Source organism: Homalodisca vitripennis, chromosome 6 (assembly GCF_021130785.1).
Source record: "Homalodisca vitripennis isolate AUS2020 chromosome 6, UT_GWSS_2.1, whole genome shotgun sequence".
NCBI lineage: Eukaryota > Metazoa > Arthropoda > Insecta > Hemiptera > Cicadellidae > Homalodisca > Homalodisca vitripennis.
In genome coordinates, this window is record NC_060212.1 from 16,845,328 (window position 1) to 16,869,546 (window position 24,219).

The following is a 24,219-nucleotide window of genomic DNA, read 5'->3' on the forward strand; positions in this document are numbered from 1 at the left end:
GCAATAAAATGAACTTAGAATTATAAAAAAGTCCCTTATACGTAAAAGTATTCTGTTTAAAGGTTGTTATTGACGATGCAAGGCTGAAAGGATGATAAGATATGGGAAATTTGCCATTGTTGCATGTTATAAACATATAGTTAAAAAATATAAATTAATATACTATCAAATTAGGTTGAGTAATTTTGATTTTATCACGTTCTTTAGTAGGTTATGTAGCTAGCAACAACAATTAGGTTTTTCCTGAAAATATCGTCTAAAATTTACATTAAATTAATTAATAATTACGTGGTTGAAGAAGCAAAACTGACTTTCGTAGCCATTCACTTAGAGTCACTTTACTACTCACACATAGACTATATAGGCCTACCTAGATTCATAAAAGAGTTAGGCTCACTAAGAAGCATAAACGATGCTTATAAATTATTCGCGCGGAAGTGGTGAGGAGGTGAGGCGGTTATAGATAAATCCGACCACCACGCTACTCCGGTGTTTAGTACCAACAAACACCACCAGTGAGTGCGCCACAGTCGCCGGCCAAACATTTGCTTCGAGTAATTGCTGTTTACTGTAGTCTTGTTATTGTTCTTACTTATGTACGGTACAATATACAGTTTGTTAATGTACACCCACTGTAATAAACACTTGTAAGTAATAACGAATTAAAAGTTGAATTTATTTTGAACGTTTCTAGTAAACCCTTTAGGGACCATTGGAAGGTTTAGAGAAAATCATTGCGCAAATTAAGGCTAACCTCAAACAAAATGTTTTCTTTGAAGGTGTATTATGTTTGACAGGTGTCATCTTCCAAAATGCAAGATGAACCATTTTAGAGAGTAGACAAAATAATTTGAGCAGATCTCAAGTACTTGAATTTAATGCTTGAGATCACTTACTTAATGCTTGTAAGTTGAGACTTATTTACGTCGGTGATATGTCACAGTGTATCCTCTGGCAGAAAAGGAAAATTTTTGCCAACCTACTGAATAATTGACTTTTATGAAGTTTAGACAAATCCAATTGCTGGACAAACACCATCGTTAAACTCATTATTGTTTATGAAGAAATGAAGTATCAAGAAAAATGTTAAGTATGAAGATAATCTTTTACGATATATATTGAGGAGCTACATTTGGAAAAATGTCACATGACCATACTCAGTTTCTTCTCACATTTTCTATGTACGATCATAGTCATTCATAAGATCAATTTTAAATGTTCGCTAAGGATAGTTAAATGTCTTGATCTGATATGTACCTTCATCAAACTTGGCTGACAGACAGAAATTACATTTTTAGTCCTTCGCTAACACTCAGGTAATATACGTGTATACTCTAAATACTTTTAAAAAGTTCAAATATGAATTTGATAGCATGTTGAACTCGCCTATGCTCTCTTCAAACAGAGGATCTATGTTATGAACTTTTAAACTTGTAATAAAGTCATTGAACTTAATACATAATTTACTGAAAAACATAATTTTTTTAATGTGCTGCAGTTACAGAACTAAATAATAACCTTTTGAGTCTGGTGTAACATTTTGAGGCTAATGTGTATGAACCTAATGTAATATAAAATTAAAGTAAATATATGATTTAAACTTTCAGTGAAGTTCTTAAACATTCAAAATTGAGATAAATCTAGAAGGTGGCAACGCTTATAAGAAAATAATTATGCTAATTTCAAATCCAATTTAATCAATTTACTACCGTTTTACATTATACTATGTTTTTTTAAAGCTATTTGTTTTTCATTTTATCTGACGAGGAATCAGGATGAGTCTGTGGAAGACTTTGACCTCGCTGTGATGGATGAAGGTTGCAAGATTGATGACGTCAGTGTGAGGGTGAATGTAGTGTTCAGTGTACATGAATGTGCTACTGGTCTGACAGCAAGTGCTGAGATTGATTAGGCCACTACGTGTTGCAATTTTACATCCATCGAATATAATCTGTTCCTATACGATAAAACATGAAATAATGGGCTGAGCGTCAGCGAAGTCTATTACTTGAGAGACTAAAGATTTTTGCATTACGCTTAATTTTTCTAAAAGTAACAACAATGATGACTGTGCATCTCACTGTGTGAGTTGTGTGACCATTAGTAAGAATTTTTATGTTTTTAGTATGGATAACCATATATAATACGGGAAATTCAGAGAATAAAAACGTTTTTGACCAACTTTACTAATACAATGATATTACAATTAAATATATGATATCTGTTTTACTGGTTGGTAAGGCTTTTGTCACATTCTGAAGTTGTTCCCATACTATGTTGTATTAGTTCATTGGTGTACATCTATAATGTAACTTGATTGTGAACGTTCCTTCATAGGATTTGTTTGGGTATTAGGTTATAAGTTAGGATGATTTATTGATAATGAATTGAGCTATAGATATATAATTTGGCATATAATACTTAAAGATCTGGAAAAACTCCTCTACCTGCCTTTCTGTATATTTACCTGTGTCTATCTTTCCTCGATACCTCAAGGACAAAGTTTTGCTTACACATCGCCGCTTTTGATGTTAATAATTAAGCACTTTGGGATTGGGCTGAGCCTTTACGTAGCATAATTATCTGCAGGAAATATACGCGTATATAGAAGGATGTTAAAGTTTAAATTTGGCAAGAAACTTAATTTTTACTTGGAAAAGAATAAGATCGATTAAGGTATGTGGTGCCCATTCTAGGAATTTTACTGAGTGCCATTTAAGTCTACCATTCAGTATTCTGGTAGGGGACTGAAAGATAATCTATTATTCTGATTTTGTTCGCAGAATATCTCAATAAATTAATGAGTTTAGAGTCTGGAAATTTCGCAAACAGCTACAGCAAGGTCTGTTACGTAACACGTGGTTGGCAATACATTATTCACTAATTTATATTTCTGATCATGATCCCAAGAAGTAGTACTGCTCTTAACCAATAGCACGCTTCAATAATGAATTAAAATAGAATTCATTTTTGCATCTTATATTGCAACTTAAGTGTATATGTTGCTAGATTTTTTTAATATGAATTATATAAACTTCACTCAACGTTTTGTATATAGTTTCTGCACAAATTAAAAGCGATTAATACATTTAACCGTTTTAATATTTTGAGAGTTTTTTTTATATAGAGCTTACACAATGTGCAGAGTCTAACTTAGCTGTTACACTATTTCTATCTCAAATTTATTACATTTAAAAGCAAGTATAAAAGGGAGAATTCACCCGTGTTTAGTTCTCATTAAAAATTAACAGCTTGTAAATTAAAATCTTTTCCGATAACTTCCAAAACTACGGAAGCTTCTAATCTTTTTAAAATGTGCCCTTTATCTTATAACATTTTTAGATATAAATAAAAAGTTTAAAATCTTTTGTTATTAGCATATTTATACTTGATTATGGCTGTAAATTACTAAGTGTTTTAAATAATAAATTTTTTCATGTATATGAACTTTATTGTAATTAATTAAAAACTTGATAAAACAATAATGACGATGTTTCCAAATTAACTATATTATCGTATACTAAATTAATAAAACTAACGGTTGACGTCAACACTATAACAGTTCCTAAAGATAATTTTCAATGGCTCTTTTCAAGTTCATATCTTTCTTTGCAGCTTTGACTGAATCTGTAGACCCAACAAACCGGAAGTAACAGCTTTTATAAATAAGAGAGTATACTTCCGTTCATTCATCAAGGTTACTAGTTTTTCATTTGTAGAGCTATGATTATCTTTAATCCCAATAAAAATACTATTGAATAAAGGTACGATATAGTATTATTATATAGCTGTTAGGAGTAGGGCTAAAATATAGTCCTATAAGGATAGGACTAAACGGAATAAGCTTATATAGATATATTGAAGTGCAAACTCATACTCTAGTATAGGCTTACAAGTGAAGGGCTTTAATAGTGAAAGCCATCAAAGCCGTGTTTCAGCCGCAGGTAAATAATAGATATCCAGAGTACGGTTGTGTAAAGTAATGAAGTGCAAACATGTGTGCACGCACATACGCCTGTATAACATTGGTTTTGCCGCAAAATAGTGTGGGATTAATGGAAGAACTGAACAAGAAATGTTTGGTGCCGTTTTACTTTATTTTTAAACTAATGTTTTCTTCAGAACTCTAATGAAATAGTTTTTACTTTCATATAGGTAAATGGTCGTTCAGCCTATTTACATCATGTAAACATAATATGAGAAAATTAATTTTCGTGGTCAGGGATATTTCAATTTTGTCTTCAACTAATTAGGAATGCTCAAAAACAATATCTAACCTACGCAATATTTGCATCCTCTGTACAAATGAAAAATTGTAATTGGTTCTTAGGAGACTTGATCCGAAAAACAATCCCCTCTTTGCGGTAGAAACAACTAGTTTTAAGAACCAATGAATAATTTTTTTTTATTGAGGACGATAAAGAAGACTATCAAGAAGGTTTTTTCATATTTTCTATATATATAATCCGAGTTTTACTTTTAAGACGTATCAAAAAGAGAATACACAGAATTGTAGCAATTTAGGATTTTTAACCCACAATGTACCATAATCTACTGTCTAGCTGAATAGCTGAGGAATGAATTTGTGTCATAGACTACAAATGAGCGGTATCTCGTTTACTCAGAGCCTCCAATGTAATCTAGATTAAGACGTACACTCGTTGTCTCATCAGATGCACAAATATGTGTACTGAGTTTTAGACACATTTCAAAGCACGGCAGAGCAACCGATGTTTTCACCGTCATAGCATGAGTCTGAATTGTAACTGACTGATGCACTAAGGAAGATGACTCGGAGCTAAACTCCATAGGTCCTTTACATTGAAACTATTCGTACTAAGTTTGAATATTTGCATTGATTCGACACTTCGCACCATTGCTATCTTCTGTGTAGTAAGGACTATACTGATCCGTTGTGCTTTGTGACCTTTTTTAATAACGTTTTAAAATAAAGCTAAAACCATTTAACTGCAGTTGTAGGTGGTTGGTCGACAAATGCTGACCTATTGTGACCTGTATTCTGTAGTTAAATTTAAATAATTATTGTTGTTTTTAAGTGTGTGTTTTAGAGTTAGTGAAGTTGACACACAACATGGTGGTTGTGATTCCTGACTTACGCGTGTCACAACGCCCTGGAATGATTTGTTTATTTTAATCTAGTTTTTAATTATGTGTTAGGTTAGTTATTTACCTGAAGAAGAGATAAGAATCCGGATCTAAAAAATTAGTGTTACTGTTTTTTTTGTATCATGAACAATAACAAATCTGCGGAAAAGACCTGTTTCCTTCACAATCATTCCATTGTCAAAAACATACTTTAAACAAATAAAACCAAACTTCAAACAAAGCGTTTCAATAACGTGATATTATGGTTACTATTTTTCCTACAAATACACAGCAATTCCAATCTTTAAAATATTAATCTATATCGCTGTTGAATAAAAAAATGATTAACTATCGGTTATTTATAAATCAACAGCGCTGTAGAATAACAAATGTTTAGCTATCGGTTAATTTTTAATCAACAATGCTGTAGAGTAACAAATATTTAGCTATCGGATAGTTTTGAATCAACAACGCTGTAGAGTAACAAATGTTTAGCTATCGGTTAGTTTTGAATGAACAACGCTGTAGAGCAACAAATGTTTAGCTCTCGGTTAATTTTTAATCAACAATGCTGTTGAGTAACAAATATTTAGCTATCGGATAGTTTTGAATCAACAACGCTGTAGAGTAACAAATGTTTAACTATCGGTTAGTTTTGAATCGACAACGCTGTAGAGCAACAAATGTTTACCTATCGGTTAGTTATGTATCTATAACGCTGTAGAATCACAAATGTTTAGCTATCGGTTAGTTATGTATCTTTAACGCTGTAGACTAGCAAATGTTTAGCTATCGGTTAGTTATGTACATATAACGTTGCATAATTACAAATTATTAACTATCGGTTAGTTATGTATCTATAACGCTGTGGACTAACTAATGTTTAGCTATCGGTTAGTTTTGAATCAACAACGCTGTAGAATCACAAATGTTTAGCTATCGGTTAGTTAATTATCTATCTGTAACCGATGGCAGATCAAGGTAAAGGTTAAATGAAGGATCGATGACGGGTACGGGGCGCGGACAAGCCCAGACTTTAGCGTGACTCCGTTTATCTCGAAGTACCCCTTATCAATTTATCCAAGTTGTTAGCTTTACTCGACTACACTACTGTTCTAATTAGTCGAGTGTTGTTTTACTAAATTATAATTAAACATCACTAACTGCAGAAACAAATAAATGCCGATCAACATACTTAAACGTCATACCCGCTTTTTTGACTTTCAAATGTTTTTCAAAAATGAAGTAAAGAGTACACGCATACTAGTTATACAATTGTTTTTTTCTCAAACGTATAAAAAGTAATCAATTTATTTCAAGGAAACAGTTAACTATGATTGAGGTAGTTTGCAATGTTTTGGTAAATGCCTTGTTGTCATATAAAAGTGGGAGTACGAGTACTCCATTCCACATGTTGAATAACAAGCTTGCCTGCGGTTAAATAAAAAATTCGAAGTTTATAACTACATATATGATTATGGTACATGTTAAACGTCGTATTATTGTTCTCAGTTTGTATTCAAATCTATTTCTTCAGAAACTGTTTACTAACACTCAGGTAAATCCCATGGATTGACTTTTAACATCATCTAAGCCGATGTTGTTTGTAGAAATGAGCTTAATGCAAAAAGTATAAAGGTCAGTTTGTTATCGAGATATTTTATCTACAGACAGGCATCAAAAATATTTCAGCTCTTACCTAACGCTCATCCAATTGAGCAGAAGAACATATACACAGTCTGATCGGCCTATAATATTGACTATGATGTAGAAGTTGAGTCCCCTTATACCTGAAAGGCACCTGCTTGCATTTTACATCTTGGGTTTAGTCCCCAACCGTGGTATTCGTGTTCTATTTTAGGCATTCCTAGCATCCAATTGGTTAATATCTTGGTCTGATAAGTCATGGCTCATTCCTGTATAGCTGTATGGCTTGAATTTACAATTTGTTTTCAAACCTAATTATTTTCATGGTAGGTTTATTAATTTATTTACAGGCAAAAAAATAAATACATTATATCTGAACCCCATTAAAAAGAGCATAACCGAGGGATGAAATTGAAATAATTACAATCATTAATAGTATACTATTTACAGTGCTTCGTTAGAAATTTAAGCCGTCTGTACACGGCTGCTATTTCCGGCTAGGTTGTCCGTCGAGGTCGGGTCTGCGGCATTGTACTCTACTAATAAACACCTTTAGTTTGATGAACAGCCTACATATGCTTATATCAAGACTTTCTTATGACTCTTTGTGGACCGTAACCCTGAGGAATTAGCGGGTACCGGATTTGTGTTAAATTAGATTTTTATGTCCAGTAAGTCCTTACCGAGATTTGTAGCTCTTTCTTTTACCGTTTCCGGAGTATTTTTACACATCACTTGAATGTCATAAAATCCAAAGGTTTTTAACACTTCAAATGGTATATACTATATGGGGATCATATTTGAATTAGTTTGAATGTTTTAACCCATAGAATATTAACAGCACCATTACACAAATCAATATTAGAAAAAGTTTAATCATCGTTTATTATTGCTATTGACTCACCACCCTCAACTATTAAAACGCCAAAATAAAAAAAATATATAATCCCGAAATCTTTATCATTTCTCTGAAATTTTACCGTTTTCCAAAAAGTATTATCAATTGATTAAATAATCCAAACCAAAAACTCATGCTAATATAATCTGAATAAAATTTTTAAGCTTTTAAGACAGTTGTTTCCATGTAGAGGCAAGGCTGCAGCAAACATTCCATACCTAGCCCACTGTCATTGTAACACTATTTGTGCGGCTAAATCAATGTTAGACAGGCATATGTGCGTGCACACATGTTTGCACTTCATTACTTTACACAACCGCACTCTGGATATCTATTATTTACCTGCGGCTGAAACACATCATTACAGGCTTTCGTTATTAATATCCTTCATGTGTAAGCCTATACTGGAGCATGAGTTTGTACATTGTCAGATATGTTACCAAAAGCTACCAAAATTTCTCTTTTGTATACTTTTCCGCAGAATAAACAAAAATGAAAAGAGCTCTAGACTTGAAAATTTACATTCATCTTCAGGAAAACCTGTTACTGACGCGTGGTCAGGCATACTGCTATATTGTTACCAGCTATACAAGTTGATAATATTTTGTCATTTTTGGACTCAAAAAAATGTGTGTTATTAATATACTTGAAATTTTGTAATGACCAAACGCAAGTACTGATTAATAATACGTGAAGGACAACCACACGGTTTAGATATTGCATATACAGTGTGGTGTACAATGGCAACTAATGAAACAAATTCTTCCGTCTCACCTACAGGAGATAACGATTTTTTTGTAAAAACGATTTCTATTAATGAGGGATTCGATTTTATGCTTTCACGGAGTACGGTTCCCAGCATTCCGACAATTTAATGCGGTATAAGATAAGGACTAAGGTAGATGAATGTACAATCTTTATATACGTTTGAGAAAACCCAATTGTATAACTAGTATGCGTGTACTATTTACTTCATTTTTGAAAACCAGTTGAAATTCAAAAAAAGCTGGTACGATGTTTAGGTATTTTATCGGCATTTATTTTTTTCTGCAGTTAGTGATATTTAATTATAATTTAGTAAAACAATACTCGACTAATTAGAACAGTGGAGTAGTCGAGTAAAGCTAACAACTTGGATAAAATGATAAGGGGTACTTCGAGATAAACGGAGTCACGCTAAAGTCTGGGCTTGTCCGCGCCCCGTACCCGTCATCGATCCTTCATTTAACCTTTACCTTGATCTGCCAACAGTTACACCTAACCGATAGGTAAACATTATTTACTCTACAGCGTTATAGATACATGACTAACCGATACCTAATCATTTGTAACTCTACAGCGTTATAGATACACAACTAACCGATAGCTACATACATACATTCTTACATACATGCATTTTTTTGTTTATTTTATATTACAGACTTTCCCTTTTTTTTATTAAATTTTGGACTCCTCTCACCCAATTATTACCAATGAAAATACTCCATACTCGTCATAATGTACCAGACCAAAAAATGTCATTTTAATTTGAACCTCCTCAATATTGTATATTATATTATGTTACATTAACGGCTCGCACCCACGCACAGGCTTCAGCCTATGTGGGTGTCAATTTCCTTGAATGTTTGTAAAGTTTATTTTGTAAATTTTTGGAAATAAATCTTTTTGAATTGAATTGAATTGAATTGAGCTACACATTAGTAAGTCTACAGCGTTATAAACATTTGTTACTCTACGGCGTTGTTGATTCAATACTAACCGATAGCTATGACACAAATTCATTTCATCAGCTATTGAGCTAGACAGCAGATTATGGTACATTGTAAGTTAAAAATCCTAAATTGTTAAAAATATTTCTGTCTATACTCTTTTTGATACGTCTTAAAAGTAAAACTCCCATTATTAATTTGTATAAAATATAAAAAAAACCTTGGTAGTCTTCTTTATCGTTCTCAATTTAAAAAAATATTAATTGGTTCTTAAAAATATTCGTTTCTAACGCAAAGAGGGGATTGTTTTTGGATCAAGTCTCCTAAGAACCCAATTAACATGTTTCATTTGTACAGAAGACGCAAATATTGCGTCGGTTAGATATTGTTTTTGACCATTCTTAATAAGGTTGAAGGGACAAAATTGAAATATCCCTGTCGATGAAAATTAATTTTCTCATATGTTTACATGATGTTAACAGGCTGACAAACCATTTACCTATAAGAAAGTAAAAACTATTTCATTAGAGTTCTGAAGAAAACACTAGTTTCAAAAATAAATTAAAACTGCACCAACCATTTCTTGTTCAGTTCTTCCATTAATCCCACACTATTTTGCGGCAAAACCAATGTTAGATAGGCGTATGTGCGTGCACCCACGTTTGCACTTCATTACTTTACACAACCGCACTGTGGATATCTATTATTTACCTGCGGCTGAAACACGCCTTTGATGGCTTTCACTATTAAAGCCCTTCACTTGTAAGCCTATACTAGAGTATGAGTTTGCATTTCAATACATAGATATAAGCTTATTCCGTTTAGTCCTTTCCTTATAGGACTATATTTTAGCCCTATTCCTAACGGCTATATAATAATACTATATAGTACCTTTATTTAATAGTATTTTTAATTGGGATTAAAGATAATCATAACTCTATGAAAGAACAACTAGTAAAAACTTTGATCAATAAACAGAAGTATACTCTCTTATTTATAACAGCTGTTACTTCCGGTTTGTTGGGTCTACAGATTCAGTCAAAGCTACAAAGAAAGATATGAACTTGAAAAGAGCCATTGAAAATTATCTTTATGAACTGTTATAGCGTTGACGTCATCCGTTAGTATTATTAATTTAGTATACGATAGCATAGTTTATTTGGAAACATCGTCATTAGTGTTTTATCAAGTTTTAAATTAATTACAATGAAGTTCACATACATGTAAAAATGTATAATTTAAAACACTTAGTAATTTTCAGCCATAATCAAGTATAAATATGCTAATAATAAAAAATTTTAAACATGTTATTTATATCTAAAAATGTTATGAGATATAGGCACATTTTAAAAGATTAGAAGCTTCCGCAGTTTTGGAAGTTACCGGAAAAGATTTTAATTTACAAGCTGTTAATTTTTAATGAGAAATAAACACGGGTGAATTCTCCCTTTTATACTTGCTATTAAATGTAATAAATTTGAGATAGAAATAGTGTAACAGCTAAGTTAGACTCTGTACATTGTGTAAGCTCTATATAAAAAACTCTCTAATTACTGAAACGGTTAAATGTATTTATCGCTTTTAATTTGTGGAGAAACTATATACAAAACGTGGAGTGAAGTTTATATAATTCACATTAAAAAAAATCTAGCAACACATACACTTAAGTTGCAATATAAGATGCAAAAATGAATTCTATTTTAATTCATTATTGAAGCGTGCTATTGGTTAAGAGCAGTACTACTTCTTGGGATTATGACCACAAATATAAATTAGTGAATAATGTATTGCCAACCACGTGTTACGTAACAGACTTCTCTGAAGTTGCTTGCGAAATTTCCAGACTGTAACTCATAAATTTCTTGACATATTCTGCGAACAAAATCAGAATAATAGATTATCTTTCAGCCCCCTACCAGAATACTGAATGGTAGACTTAAATGGCACTCAGTAAAATTCCTAGAATGGGCACCACACACCTTAATCGATCTTATTCTTTTCCAAGTAAAAATTAAGTTTCTTGCCAAATTTAAACTTTAAAATCCTTCTATATACGCGTATATTTCCTGCAGATAATTATGCTACGTAAAGGCTCAGCCCAATCGCAAAGTGCTTAATAATTAACATCAAAAGCGGCGATGCTTAAGCAAAACTTTGTCCTTGAGGTATCGAGGAAAGATAGACACAGGTAAATATAAAGGAAGGCAGGTAGAGGAGTTTTTCCAGATCTTTAAGCATTATATGCCAAAGTATATATCTATAGCTCAATTAATTATCAATAAATCACCCTAACTTATAACCTAATACCCAAACAAATCCTATGAAAGAACGTTCACAATCAAGTTACATTACAGATGTACACCAATTAACTAATACAACATAGTATGGGAACACCTTCAGAATGTATCAAAAGCCTTACCAACCAATAAAACAGATATCACATGTTTAATTGTAATATCATTGTATTAGTAAAGTTGGTCAAAAACGTTTTTATTCTCTGAAATTCCCGTATTACATATGGTTATCCATAGTAAAAAACATAACAATTCTCACTAATGGTCACACAACTCACATAGTGAGAGGCACAGTCATCATTGTTGTTACCCTTAGAAAAATTAATCGTCTTGCAAAAGTCTTTAGTCTCTCAAGTAGTAGACTTCGCTAACGCTCAGCCCACTATTTCATGGTTTATCGTATAGGAACAGATTATATACGATGGATGTAAAATTGTAACACGTAGTGGTCTAATCAATCTCAGCACTTGCTGTCAGACCAGTAGCACATTCATGTACACTGAACACTACATTCACCCTCACACTGACGTCATCAATCTTGCAACCTTCATCCATTACAGCGGGTCAAAGTCTTCCACAGACTCATTCTGATTCCTCGTGAGATAAATGAAAAACGAATAACTTATAATAAAATACAAATAAAAAAATAAATATAGAATAAAAATATAAATAGTATACACTTAAAAATTTGTGTTCGATTGAATTATATTGTAAATCAGCATAGTTATTATCTTATAAGCGTTGCCACCTCTAAGATTCTGTCAATTTTGTATCTTTAAGACTTGCTATAAATGACAATTTCACTGCGAGTTTTGATAATAATATTTATCTTATTTTCATATTATATTAGTTTTTTACATTTTAGTTCCAATATATTACACCAGATTTAAATGATTATTATTTAATTCTAAAGCTGTCCCAAATTCAAAAATCTAGTTTTTCATTAAATTATGTATTTAGTTCCATAACTTTATTTAAAAGTTCATAACATAGATCCCCTACACGAAAAGAGCATAGGCGAGTTCAACGTGCTGTTCAATTTATACGAATTTGACATTTATATGCTGTTGAATTAAATGAATATTTTGAACCTTTTTAAAAGTATTTGATACTATATGGTTTTAAAATGATTTCTTGTTTGTGTGTGTGAGTTTCGTGATGTCGATTATGTTTTCAAAAGATTTTTAATTGGCGAGCGTTAGCGAAGGGACTGAAAATGTAATTTGTCTGTCAGTCGGGTTCACAACTACGTTCAAAAAGACATTTGACTATCCGTTAGCGAAAATGTTAAAATTGATCTTATGAATAACCATGATTGTAACAAGAACTTTTAAGAACAAACTGAGTACGATCTTGTGACATTTTAACACATCTAGTTCCTCAAGATAAATTGTAAAAGATTTTATCTTCAGACTTTACATTTTGTTTGCAACTTCACTTCTACATTTAAAATAATGAGATTAATAATGTCCAGCAATGTGATTTCTCGAAGCTTCATTGAAGCCGATCATTTAGTAGGTTGGCACAAATTCTATTTTGTCTGCAGGGAACGTTTTCTGCATAATTGACTTAAACTGTGATATATCACCGACGTGAATATGTTGAGAGCAATATATTGAATCACTTGAGATCTGTTGAAATTATTATGCCTACTCGTGATAATGATTTATCTAGCATTTTGGAACTTGGCACTTGTTAAAAATAATGCACCTTAAAATAAAATATTTTGTTATGTTTAGCCTTAATTTACGTAAGGTAATTTAGTAGACCTTCCAATGGCCCCTAAAGGGTTTACTGGAAACGTTCAAAATAAATGTAACTTTTGCACCGTGATTACTTACAAGTTTCCATTACATTGGGTGTACATTAACAAACTGTACATTGTGCGTACATAAGTAAGAACAATAACAAGACTACAGTAAACAGCAATTACTCGAAGCAAATGTTTGGCCGGCGACTGTGGCGCACTCACTGGTGGTGTTTGTTGGTACTAAACACCGGAGTAGCGTGGTGGTCGGATTTATCTATAACCGCCCCACCTCCACACCACTTCCGCGCGAATAATTTATAAGCATCGTTTATGCTTCTTGGCGAGCCTAACTGTTTTATGAATCTAGGTATAGAGTCTATGTATGAATAGTAAAGTGGCTCTAAGTGAATGGACGACGAAAATCAGTTTTGCTTCTTCAACCACGTAATTATTAATTAATTTAATGTAAATTTTAGACGATATTTTCAGGAAAAACCTAATTGTTGTTGCTAGCTACATAACCTACTAAAGAACGTGATAAAATCAAAATTACTCAACCTAATTTGATAGTATATTTATATTTCTTAACTACATGTTTATAACATGCAACAACGGCAAATTTGCTATATCTTATTATCCTTTCAGCCTTACATCGTCAATAACAACCATTAAACAGAATACTTTTACGTATAAGGGACATTTTTATAATTCTAAGTTAATTTTATTGCCTTGAATATTCTAGATACTATATTAAAAAGAATCAATAGGGGTATGAATATATTAGTGCAATTAATTGATTTTCAGAACCCGCAAAAGATGAACAATTATTTTTTTTAACTAGTCAAATGTAATATGTTAGGAGTTGGTAGTATGGAAATCAAAGTTCTTTTACAAATAAATTTAGAAATATTTTTAATGAGATTGTATTATTGAGGGGTAGATTGTATAAGGTTGTGTCTAAAAGTTGAAGGGTATAAAAGTAAAATCAGGTCCCAGCGAAAGAACTCAGTTTTATTAACAGCGGAGTGCCTCACAGATAAGCCCTGTCACGCGAGGGCTATCGTCACAGTCCTCGATATTGATTGGTTTGTTGTGACCGATGGCAGAAGATACCTTCGCTTTTTATAAAAACGTTTCATCATTGAAATGACTTTTGTTCTGAGACCCCCACTTACCAGTACATGTTACCCTCTACTAGGTTTGTGTTAATGACTACAAATCAGTGCTTCTCTCCAAACATGAAGTTAATATAATCATCAACATAAACTACACATGGTTTTACAGTCACATACAATTCGTGGTTCCGTTTTAGGTTCATTCTAAATGTTTAAGGATATGATTTTTTTTATTTCCGTGTACATCTAGTTAATATAACACTCTCAGAATAGTTAACACTAACCACTTCATTTATATATTCTTAAAGGAGCTGTTATTCAGAGTTAAGGTCGTCTTCTTCTAACGCCCCGCCTACTAATGCCTCAAGGACCTTGTACGCACTACAAAAGTATAAAGCCAGCCAGTTTACTTTTAGCAGTTCTGCAAACCACCGAAATAACTGATCAGTTCCATCTAAGGAAATTGACCACCCTTCTCCGTGATTATCAATGATGTTTTGTAGTTCTGAAGTTTTCACCTCAAGTCACAAAATCAGATCCTCCCGGATAATGCCAACTCTGTGAAGAATCTTCCATGGTTGAAAATTTCCCGTAATTATACCCACAACCTAAGAATACACCGATGTATCTAACAAGAGAAGATCATACACCATCCTGGGGAAAGACAACTGCATGGCTAGTACGCTCATCCTCAGACCCTGATGCATTTTCCAGCTTCTCTCATGTTTAGTCTGAAACCACTTAGAAAAAGCCCTAAGTATTAAGGTCTAGAAAGAAGGACATATGGATATATGAGAGGCATTGTCTGGCATTCGCACTGCTATCTTATATATCACCCAATTTAAAAAATAATCCAAATATGGATATGCTCTCGTAACGATCACACTCCCCCAGTCGATGTCGGTCTAGTGGGTGACTATGTGCTTGTAAGCAGCCCACCATTGCGGCCATTGGTTCAGGAGTTGCACTAGGTCGTTGTACCCCACATTAAGTATGAAAGAGGGATTCTTATACCCTATTTCGCCTGGTAAAATAAGAAATCATTTTTGAATGTTAAGTTTAGCTCCAGCTCACATTCCTCTCAGTGTAGTTTTGTAATCAATTGTACACCAGATGAGGCAATGAAAATAGGCCTTCATGTAGATTACACTATATTTGTAGTCCAGGTGTCAAAACTACCACATCAGAAATACTTTTGTGAGATTCTTCATCGCCGGCGCTCTTCTTATCTCTTGAGACGTAAAATGTATAATAATAACAGTTGCAACATACTTTAATATTTCAAAGACTAATGATTCAAAAAGATATAGATTTATGTTAAGAAATAGAAGGAAGATTTACTATCAATATTGTGAGTGACTTTTTATGCTCACACGAAGACACGTCATGAATACCTGTATGCCTTCTATTCCCCTGGAGATGTATTCATATCTCATTGTTATTCATTTTAGATGAGCGCAGATGGACTGCTAATATTTAGTAATACAGCTAATATTTTACAATATAATACTATGATTACTCAGATAATACTTGTAAATACACAAATTAAAGTTAATTTCGAACGTTGAAAATAACTGCTAATGTTAAAGTTTACAGTATTTTTTATTATTATACTTATAAATAACTTTAAAACTGTAGTTAGCTTGGAAGGAAATATATTAGTCATTTACTAATGATAATGTGATTTCAGACATTTGACAGATAAATAGAGCACTATGATTTGAACGCTGAAATATATTCTATCCATCAGATGTAAATACTGTAGGGATTATGTCTAAGGATGTCATATCCCTTTAATTTAAGTGGATGATACAAAAATTAGGTAGTAAATAATAGATGCATGTGTAGTCAATCTGAGCACCTGTGGCACAACATGTATACTAAACACTACATTCAACCTCACATGAGATCATAAATCTTGTGCCTTCCATCTATCACAGAAGAGTCAATGTCTTCACGGACTAATGTTGTATTTTCTACTTATTTATCTGCAAAAGGGGGTAGTACGAAAGACATTATAGAAATGGAATTTAAATAAATTTAATTAAATTAAATAAATTCTACTCGATTTCCTGTAAGAAATATATCTTATGGTAGCCTACTTACTGGCTAAGAGTTAGAGAAGCCAATCAATTGAGGGGGTGGATGTTTTTTTATGCGTATCTGTCTGAATGATGTTTAGAGAGCAAACTATCTATAGTGCTTAAATTTTGCTTCAAGCTTCATTCTTATACAGGAAAAATCGTGTCCAATGGTGGTGCACATCGTCCTATGGGGGTTGGTTGAGTTTTAGCCTAAGCTTTTACATTTATCTGTGGTGCGGTTGCAACAAACAATCAAATAATAAATTAAAGTGTAAAATACCTCGTACGTCTATGTAATATTTTAACATTTGGGACAGTAGAACACCCACCCTAACTAACTAAAAATTGTCAAAGAATATTCATTTCTATACAGAGAAGAATAAGTAAATATCCGTTCAACGTATTTACCTTATCACCATTGAAGCCTGTCACTCAATAGGCTGGCTAGAGTTCAAGTTTTGTCTGCTATGGGGCGTAAAAATGTATTTTCTGAATGACAGTCCGTTTCACTATATAGGAGATCTGGCAGCAATCTAGAGACGCTGGACTTTGAGTCTGAGTTTGAGATAACGCAGGTTAAATACTGTCTGTGTCCCTTACACTTTTAATCAATACAATCGATCTTGTACTGTATCAACTCTCCCATTTATTCTGTTTGAAAAGACCCTCCCACAGGCCAGTGGGTTGGGTATGAAAAGGGGACCCGGTTTTTATATCGAAATTGGCAAACGATATTACTTAATCATAACCATCGATATAATCAATCGATACTGATTAATTATTTAGTACATTTAACTTAAAAAATCTATATCAACAGCTTTAAACAATTTCAAATAATACACGTAAGGCAATATTTCAATTTTACATAAACAAATATTTCAACCCCTGTGGATGTTTAAAAGTTGAAGAAATAGTGATGCGTGAGTTTGTGAGTGATTGGTGGCTTTTTCTTTTATATATTGAATTAATTATTTATTTATTTATTAAGTAATTGTAAATAACAATGTGATGATAATGTAATTGATATGTTGTATTTAAATAAACTGAAAAATAGTAATATATTGTGTTGTTAAAAAATTTAAACGTCCCAAATAGCAGTGAGAGAAGAGTGTTTGAGTGAATTATATTTCAGGAAACCAACAACAGCTTCCAGTGATAAGAGACCTACAAAGTTGCAAGATAGGCTGTGTCGGGTTAGCTGACAGATGGATGTGTACTCAGGCTATACAAATGGTCCGCTAGGTTCCGATTATCTTTTGTGCAACCACAACTTCTAACAGAGTATGCAAACAGTCGTGTTTCGTAAAACATAAATTTTGAAAGTTAGCAGAGCAGGTAATGTTTCTACAAAGAAAACCTGCTCTACAAATTCTGATCCTAAATGAGCAGTTAGTATTCTTACAGAATCCCTCCTACTCCTCCTATTTGTGGAGGTAATGAGCGTACCCTTAACGGCATCCTGACCAGAAACGGGATGACCACTAAAGGGATGTATATCACTTAAGTTTTATTTTCTAGAAATAATAAGGTTCATCCTAATTCCAAGGCCGAGCTAATTTACACTCAAAATATTCCATTTAATAATAGGCTTCTCATATGCCATAGATATGCTTACACTATTATGAGTTCAATTTGACCTATTTAGAATTTAAAATTTATCAAAATATTATGGCTAAAACTTCATTATATATAACGGTTTCTGTAAACAGTCAAATCACATGGATAGATGTGCACCATAATAAAAACTTGATCTTGATTTTCTTGAAATGAAACTTTAAACAAAACTTTGCGGAAGACAGAGATACTGTGAAATTATTTCATCCTCTTCATCAAACCACTGAGTAATAGGCTTCACTAACGCTCAGCAAATTATACAGACCTATTATTAACTAAAATATGGTCAGAACATTTCCAAATGTTGTGATTTCCATCACATGTTTCGGAACAATCATTCCATCATCAAGCGATTACAACATTTTTAAGCGCTCTCAACATGGGATTGTACGCCCGGTCATGATAGAATGTCCGCGATAAGTGTGTATGTCATAAATCCATTTTTATTGTGTTGTTATTTATATTTCTTAAGTTTTTAAACTTTGACTACGTATTGTGAATCATATTTTAATTTTTTACCACCTGATGTTGGAACGAATTTTCCATCACACCATTTGGAACAGACCTCACTCTTGTGATTATAGTATCACATTTTTGTTAATTCCACATTTCGCTGACTATATAGAATATGAATTTTGTTCCTATATTCTTTTTACTGAATACGTCTTGCCCTAAACATATTTTTAACGCAAACGCTTCACCATTACGAAATTTGGCATAATTGAAAATGAACATACGTATTTAGTTTTGTTAATTCCTTTTGTAATAGGAAATGAAATAGAACAATTGCATGTGAACTGTCACCATTTATTATATTTTCTTATTTTATGTAAGAAAAAATAAGAAATACTGAATTGAAACTGAATTTCTGCCTCCTATATACCAGTTTAGGTTTGAAAAGAAGCTAAAGCACGTAAATAATTTAAAATATACAATTAAACAAACAAAGTTCCTGGTTACATTCATATTATAAAAGTTAACAGGGAGTTTGTTGGCCCCGTGTATACCGGTGGTATATTTTCAGCAGAACACAAAAGTCTCGAGGGGAAGGCAGATTATGGTTTCGAAAGCCCAATTTAGAGCGGGAAAGCCCTCGGCTAAGCCAACCAAACTTAGTTGATTGACTGTGGAGAGCCATTTACTGATAAACTGTGGCAGCACGCGATTGTTCCTCACTGAGCTTTTAGTTTATTGATTTCCTCGTGGGGTCTTTTTCAGATATATCTTTATAAATTTTGTTGGATGAAACCATTCAATTAGCTGATGGGCTGAGTGTCAGTGAAGCGCATCACTCGAGGGGCTGGAAAATTATCTCTCTGCCTATCTGTCTCTATGCTTCTCGAAATATCGAAAACGAACTAACCTGTACAAGAAACGTTTACAGATGACGTCACTCCAAGCGATTTGACTAAGCGTTATCAAATATTTTGGCATTTTTTTATTAGTAGGAAATACGTAATGGATTTATTTATTAAATGATGGGAAAGCCTTATTACCATAACACATGCACCACCATACATACCTTGGTGACATGTGTACAGGGTTTAATTAAATGCCATGAAAGTTAACTAATATATAATAATATGTATTCAATTTCCATAAATTAATATTATATTATGAGATAGTTTGATAAGTTATTTGGTTTTTATCTAAAGTGATGAGGAGCTAGGATGAGTCTGTGAAAGACTTTGACCCCGCTGTGATGGATGAGGGTTACAAGATTGATGACGTCAGTGTGAGGGTGAATGTAGTGTTCACTGTACATGAATGTGCTACTGTGTCAAACAACAGGTACAGAGATTTATTAGACCACTATGTGTTTAAGTTTACCTCCAAGGAATATAATATTTAATGTGCTTTTTGTTTTAAAGAACCTATTATTAATATTTCAATAATAAATATTTATCTTGTAACTATTAATGTGCTTTTTGTTTTAAAGAACCTATTATTAATATTTCAATAATAAATATTTATCTTGTAACTAAAAATTAACTGCAAATGTGTTGTTGAGCGCTTATATGGAGGACGTCTATACCAATTCGGCTAATTTGTTTTGTCAAATATTAGTTAAAATCCGGAGGAGATATATATAAGAAAAGAAATATAAGAAAATTTACCCGAAATATTTTGGAATTCTGAAATAATGGTAGAATTTATACGTAAATTTAACTGATGCAAAAAAGCTTTTGATATTTCCAGCGTTCGACAAATAGGCTAAACATCTCTTTAAATTAATATTTTATGAATTATTATGTGTACAGTGCTTGATTAGTAATGTAATGCAAATAGCAAATAAAGAATTAAGAGGTAAATGTTATCCAGATTCTGTCAATAACTATTTAAACACTGTTATAAAACAAACCTTAATCAAAAAATCTGTGAAAGTACTCCAAGTCTGTAGGTTTCCTTGAAATTGTTATATTGCATCTTAATATTAGCTTAAGTAAAACAGAGAAATCATCACTAACATGCATCAACAATCCATTCTTTGCCAGAATACAGTATTTTCTGTCTCTTATTGTGTTGACGCTTTTCCTATTCTTCCATAAAGTTGCCTACGAAGAAGACGGACATAATTATTGTACAGGACAGAGAAAACTATGCTTAAAGATTAGAATTTTTTTCTTCTTTCAAGACTTCATTCCTAAATTCAAACCCTACGTACTGTACATGCTATTTTGGTTAAAATATTTGTTGTTATTGGTTTAAGTCAATATCCCCTTTATATAACCTCCTTGGAGTCAAAATGGGGAAGAAAGTATCTCGCCACGGATAATCACAGGCATGTATATTATGCAATTTAGGCCAAAAACAATGCCAAAAAAATTTCAAGATACAAATGTGAAATTGTTTATTGTAATAGCAGAAAATTTGTTATAGCTTCAGGAAACAGCATGTTCTTTATTCCACGAAATGTACACTTAAGTAAATCGTATTATTTAAATTGAGTTTCTGAAAATGACATGTTTTGACGTGTTACAAGTCAATGAGTCAAGTCGTCCTTCATATATCGTCGGGCAGACAGATTGAAATGAATTCTCCAACCCCTTGAGTGAGAGACTTCCCTAACCCTCAGCAAATTACAAGGTCTTTCGAACAACAAAGATACCTTCTTGATGCTTCCGAAGCTATCTTCAGCTTGTTACTGTTGTGAATATATACACGGGTTACAACATGTTATATGGTTATATTGTTTTTCTGTGTGGTTGAGTGTGAATATTTCTTTTAGTAAGTTTATGTGCTCCCAGTTGACTTCTGTTTGGTATTTATTTTTGTTTCTAACGTGACCTATCATAAATATATACAAAGTATTGTTTAATCTTGTAATTGTTCTTTTGTTGGAGAAACTGAATGACCATTATTTATTTATGTAATTAGTCTAATCCACGTAGACACTCAGTAAATCTCAGTAAGTTAACTTATGTGACAATGTACAAACTCATGCTCCAGTATAGGCTTACACATGAAGGATATTAATAACGAAAGCCTGTAATGATGTGTTTCAGCCGCAGGTAAATAATAGATATCCAGCGTCCAGTTGTGTAAAGTAATGAAGTGCAAACATGTGTGCACGCACATATGCCTGTCTAACATTGATTTAGCCGCACAAATAGTGTTACAATGACAGTGGGCTAGGTATGGAATGTTTGCTGCAGCCTTGCCTCAACATGGAAACAATTGTCTTAAAAGCTTCAAAATGAACTAGTTTTACTTCATATATATTCGTAATGAAGAAATAAGTACATTATGTATTGGAATATGTGTTTAAAAATTTGTGTTTTATTGTTTATTTGTGTGTAATCAATTGATTCAATTTTTTTGGAAAACGGGAATGGTTAAAGAATGATAAAGCTTCCTGAAGCTAATTTTCTACTATATAAACAATTTCATATTTTTATCTTGAAATTTGTTTTGGAATTGTTTTTGGCCTAAATTTCATAATATACATGCCTGTAATTTTCCGTGGTGAGATATTTTCTTCCCTTTCTTGACTCCAAGGAAGTTATATAAAGGAGAAATCGACTTAAAAGAATAATAACACACATTTTAACCAAAATAGCATGTACGTAGGGTTTGAAGTTAGGAATTAAGTCTTATTTTTAGAACAAATTCTTATCTTTAAGCATGGTTTTCTCTGTCATGTACAATAATTATGTCCGTCTTCTTCGTAGGCAGCTTTATGGAAGAATAGAAAAAGCGTTAACACAATAAGAGACGAAAAATACTGCAGTCTGGGAAATAATGGATCGTTAATGCATGTTTGTGTTGATTTCTCTGTTTTACTTAAGCCACTATTACGATGCAATATCGCAATGTCAAGGAAGCCTACAGACTTGGAGTACCTTCACATATTTGTTTACTGAGGTTTTTTTTATAACAGTGTTTAAATAGTATTTTACAATGCATTAAAGTCGTTATTGGCAGAATCTGGATAACATTTATCTCTTAACTTTTTATTTCCTATTTTTATCACATTACTAATCAAGCACTGTAAAAATAATAGTTCATACAATTTTAATGTAAAGTGGTTTTTAGCCTTTTTTGGTGGACGTGGAAAGTATCAGAAGCTTTTTAGCGGCTTTACGTATAATTACGTATAAATTCTACCATTGTTTCAGAATTCCAAAATATTTCGGGTAAATTTTCTTATCTTTCTTTTCTTATATATATCTCCTCCGGATTTTAACTAATATTTTATCAAAACAAATTAGCCGAATTGGTATAGACGTCCTCCGTATAAGCGCTCAACAACACATTTGCAGTTAATTTTTAGTTACAAGATAAATATTTATTGAAATATTAATGATAGGTTCTTTAAAACAAAAAGCACATTAAATATTATATTCCTTGGACGTAAACTTAAACACATAGTGGTCTAATAAATCTCTGTACCTGTTGTCTGACACAGTAGCACATTCATGTACAGTGAACACTACATTCACCCTCACACTGACGTCATCAATCTTGTAACCCTCATCCATCACAGCGGGGTCAAAGTCTTTCACAGACTCATCCTGGCTCCTCATCACTTTAGATAAAAACCAAATAACTTATCAAACTATCTCATAATATAATATTAATTTATGGAAATTGAACACGTATTATTCGATACTAGATCATTAATAAGTGTGAAAACAATTCCCTTTTCTATGAGGCTATTATGTGTAGAATACAATGTAATAGGACGATATTTAGTTGTAGTGTAATGAAGCTATCATTTAATGCGCGGCAACAATTTCTTTTCAGTCTGTTTGCACGATATCATATGCAATTGAAATTTAACACTAAGTTTCACTTATAATAGCCAATATCCAGTTCAATGGTGCGTTTCTCCATTTGATTTGTGTAAGCGATACCGTTGCAGAAACGACAAGAAAAACTCAAAACTAATTTGACTTAGGGGCTCAAAATTCTGTACAATAGTTCATTTCCATAGAAAAAGTCGAATATGGTGATATTTGTGGAAGAATTTCAAGTCTATAGTTAATTTCATACTGTATATATTTACCAAATAAATGTTTACACCGCTTGGCAGACAATGAATAAATTGCGTCAGCTTAATAAGTGATTCAATGGCGCTCAGCCAAATTCCATGTTTGTACATGCACTAGCATACAACACATTGTTGTTTAGGTCGAAATAGATTTCACGATTCAAAAGTCTTCATGTTAAATTTTTCTTGAGATAGCTTGTCATATTATTGTTTATTAAGTTGGGTTTCATAACATTAATAAAACTCTGTACACCAAGTCACCAAGATTGGTGGTGCATGTGTTATGGTAGTAAGGCTTTCCCATCATCTAATAAATAAATCCATTACGTATTTCCTACTAATAAAAAATTGCCTAAAATATTTGATAACGCTCAGTCAAATCGCTTGGAGTGACGTCATCTGTAAACGTTTCTTGTACAGGTTAGCTCGTTTTCGATATGTCGAGAAGCATAAAGACAGATAGGCAGAGAGAATATAATTTTCCAGCTCCTCGAGTGATGCGCTTCAC

At 32.6% G+C, this 24,219-nt stretch overlaps 1 protein-coding gene across 1 annotated transcript in view; it reads right to left on the bottom strand.

Annotated features, from left to right (window-relative positions):
- Positions 1-23,244, bottom strand: part of LOC124365312 — a 93,945-nt gene extending 70,701 nt beyond the window's left edge. Inside the window, exon 1 of the mRNA XM_046821283.1 lies at positions 23,111-23,244. Within this exon, the coding sequence (XP_046677239.1) occupies positions 23,111-23,244 (134 nt within the window). The remainder of the gene's footprint in view (positions 1-23,110) is intronic.
- Between the last annotated feature and the right edge of the window lie 975 nt (positions 23,245-24,219).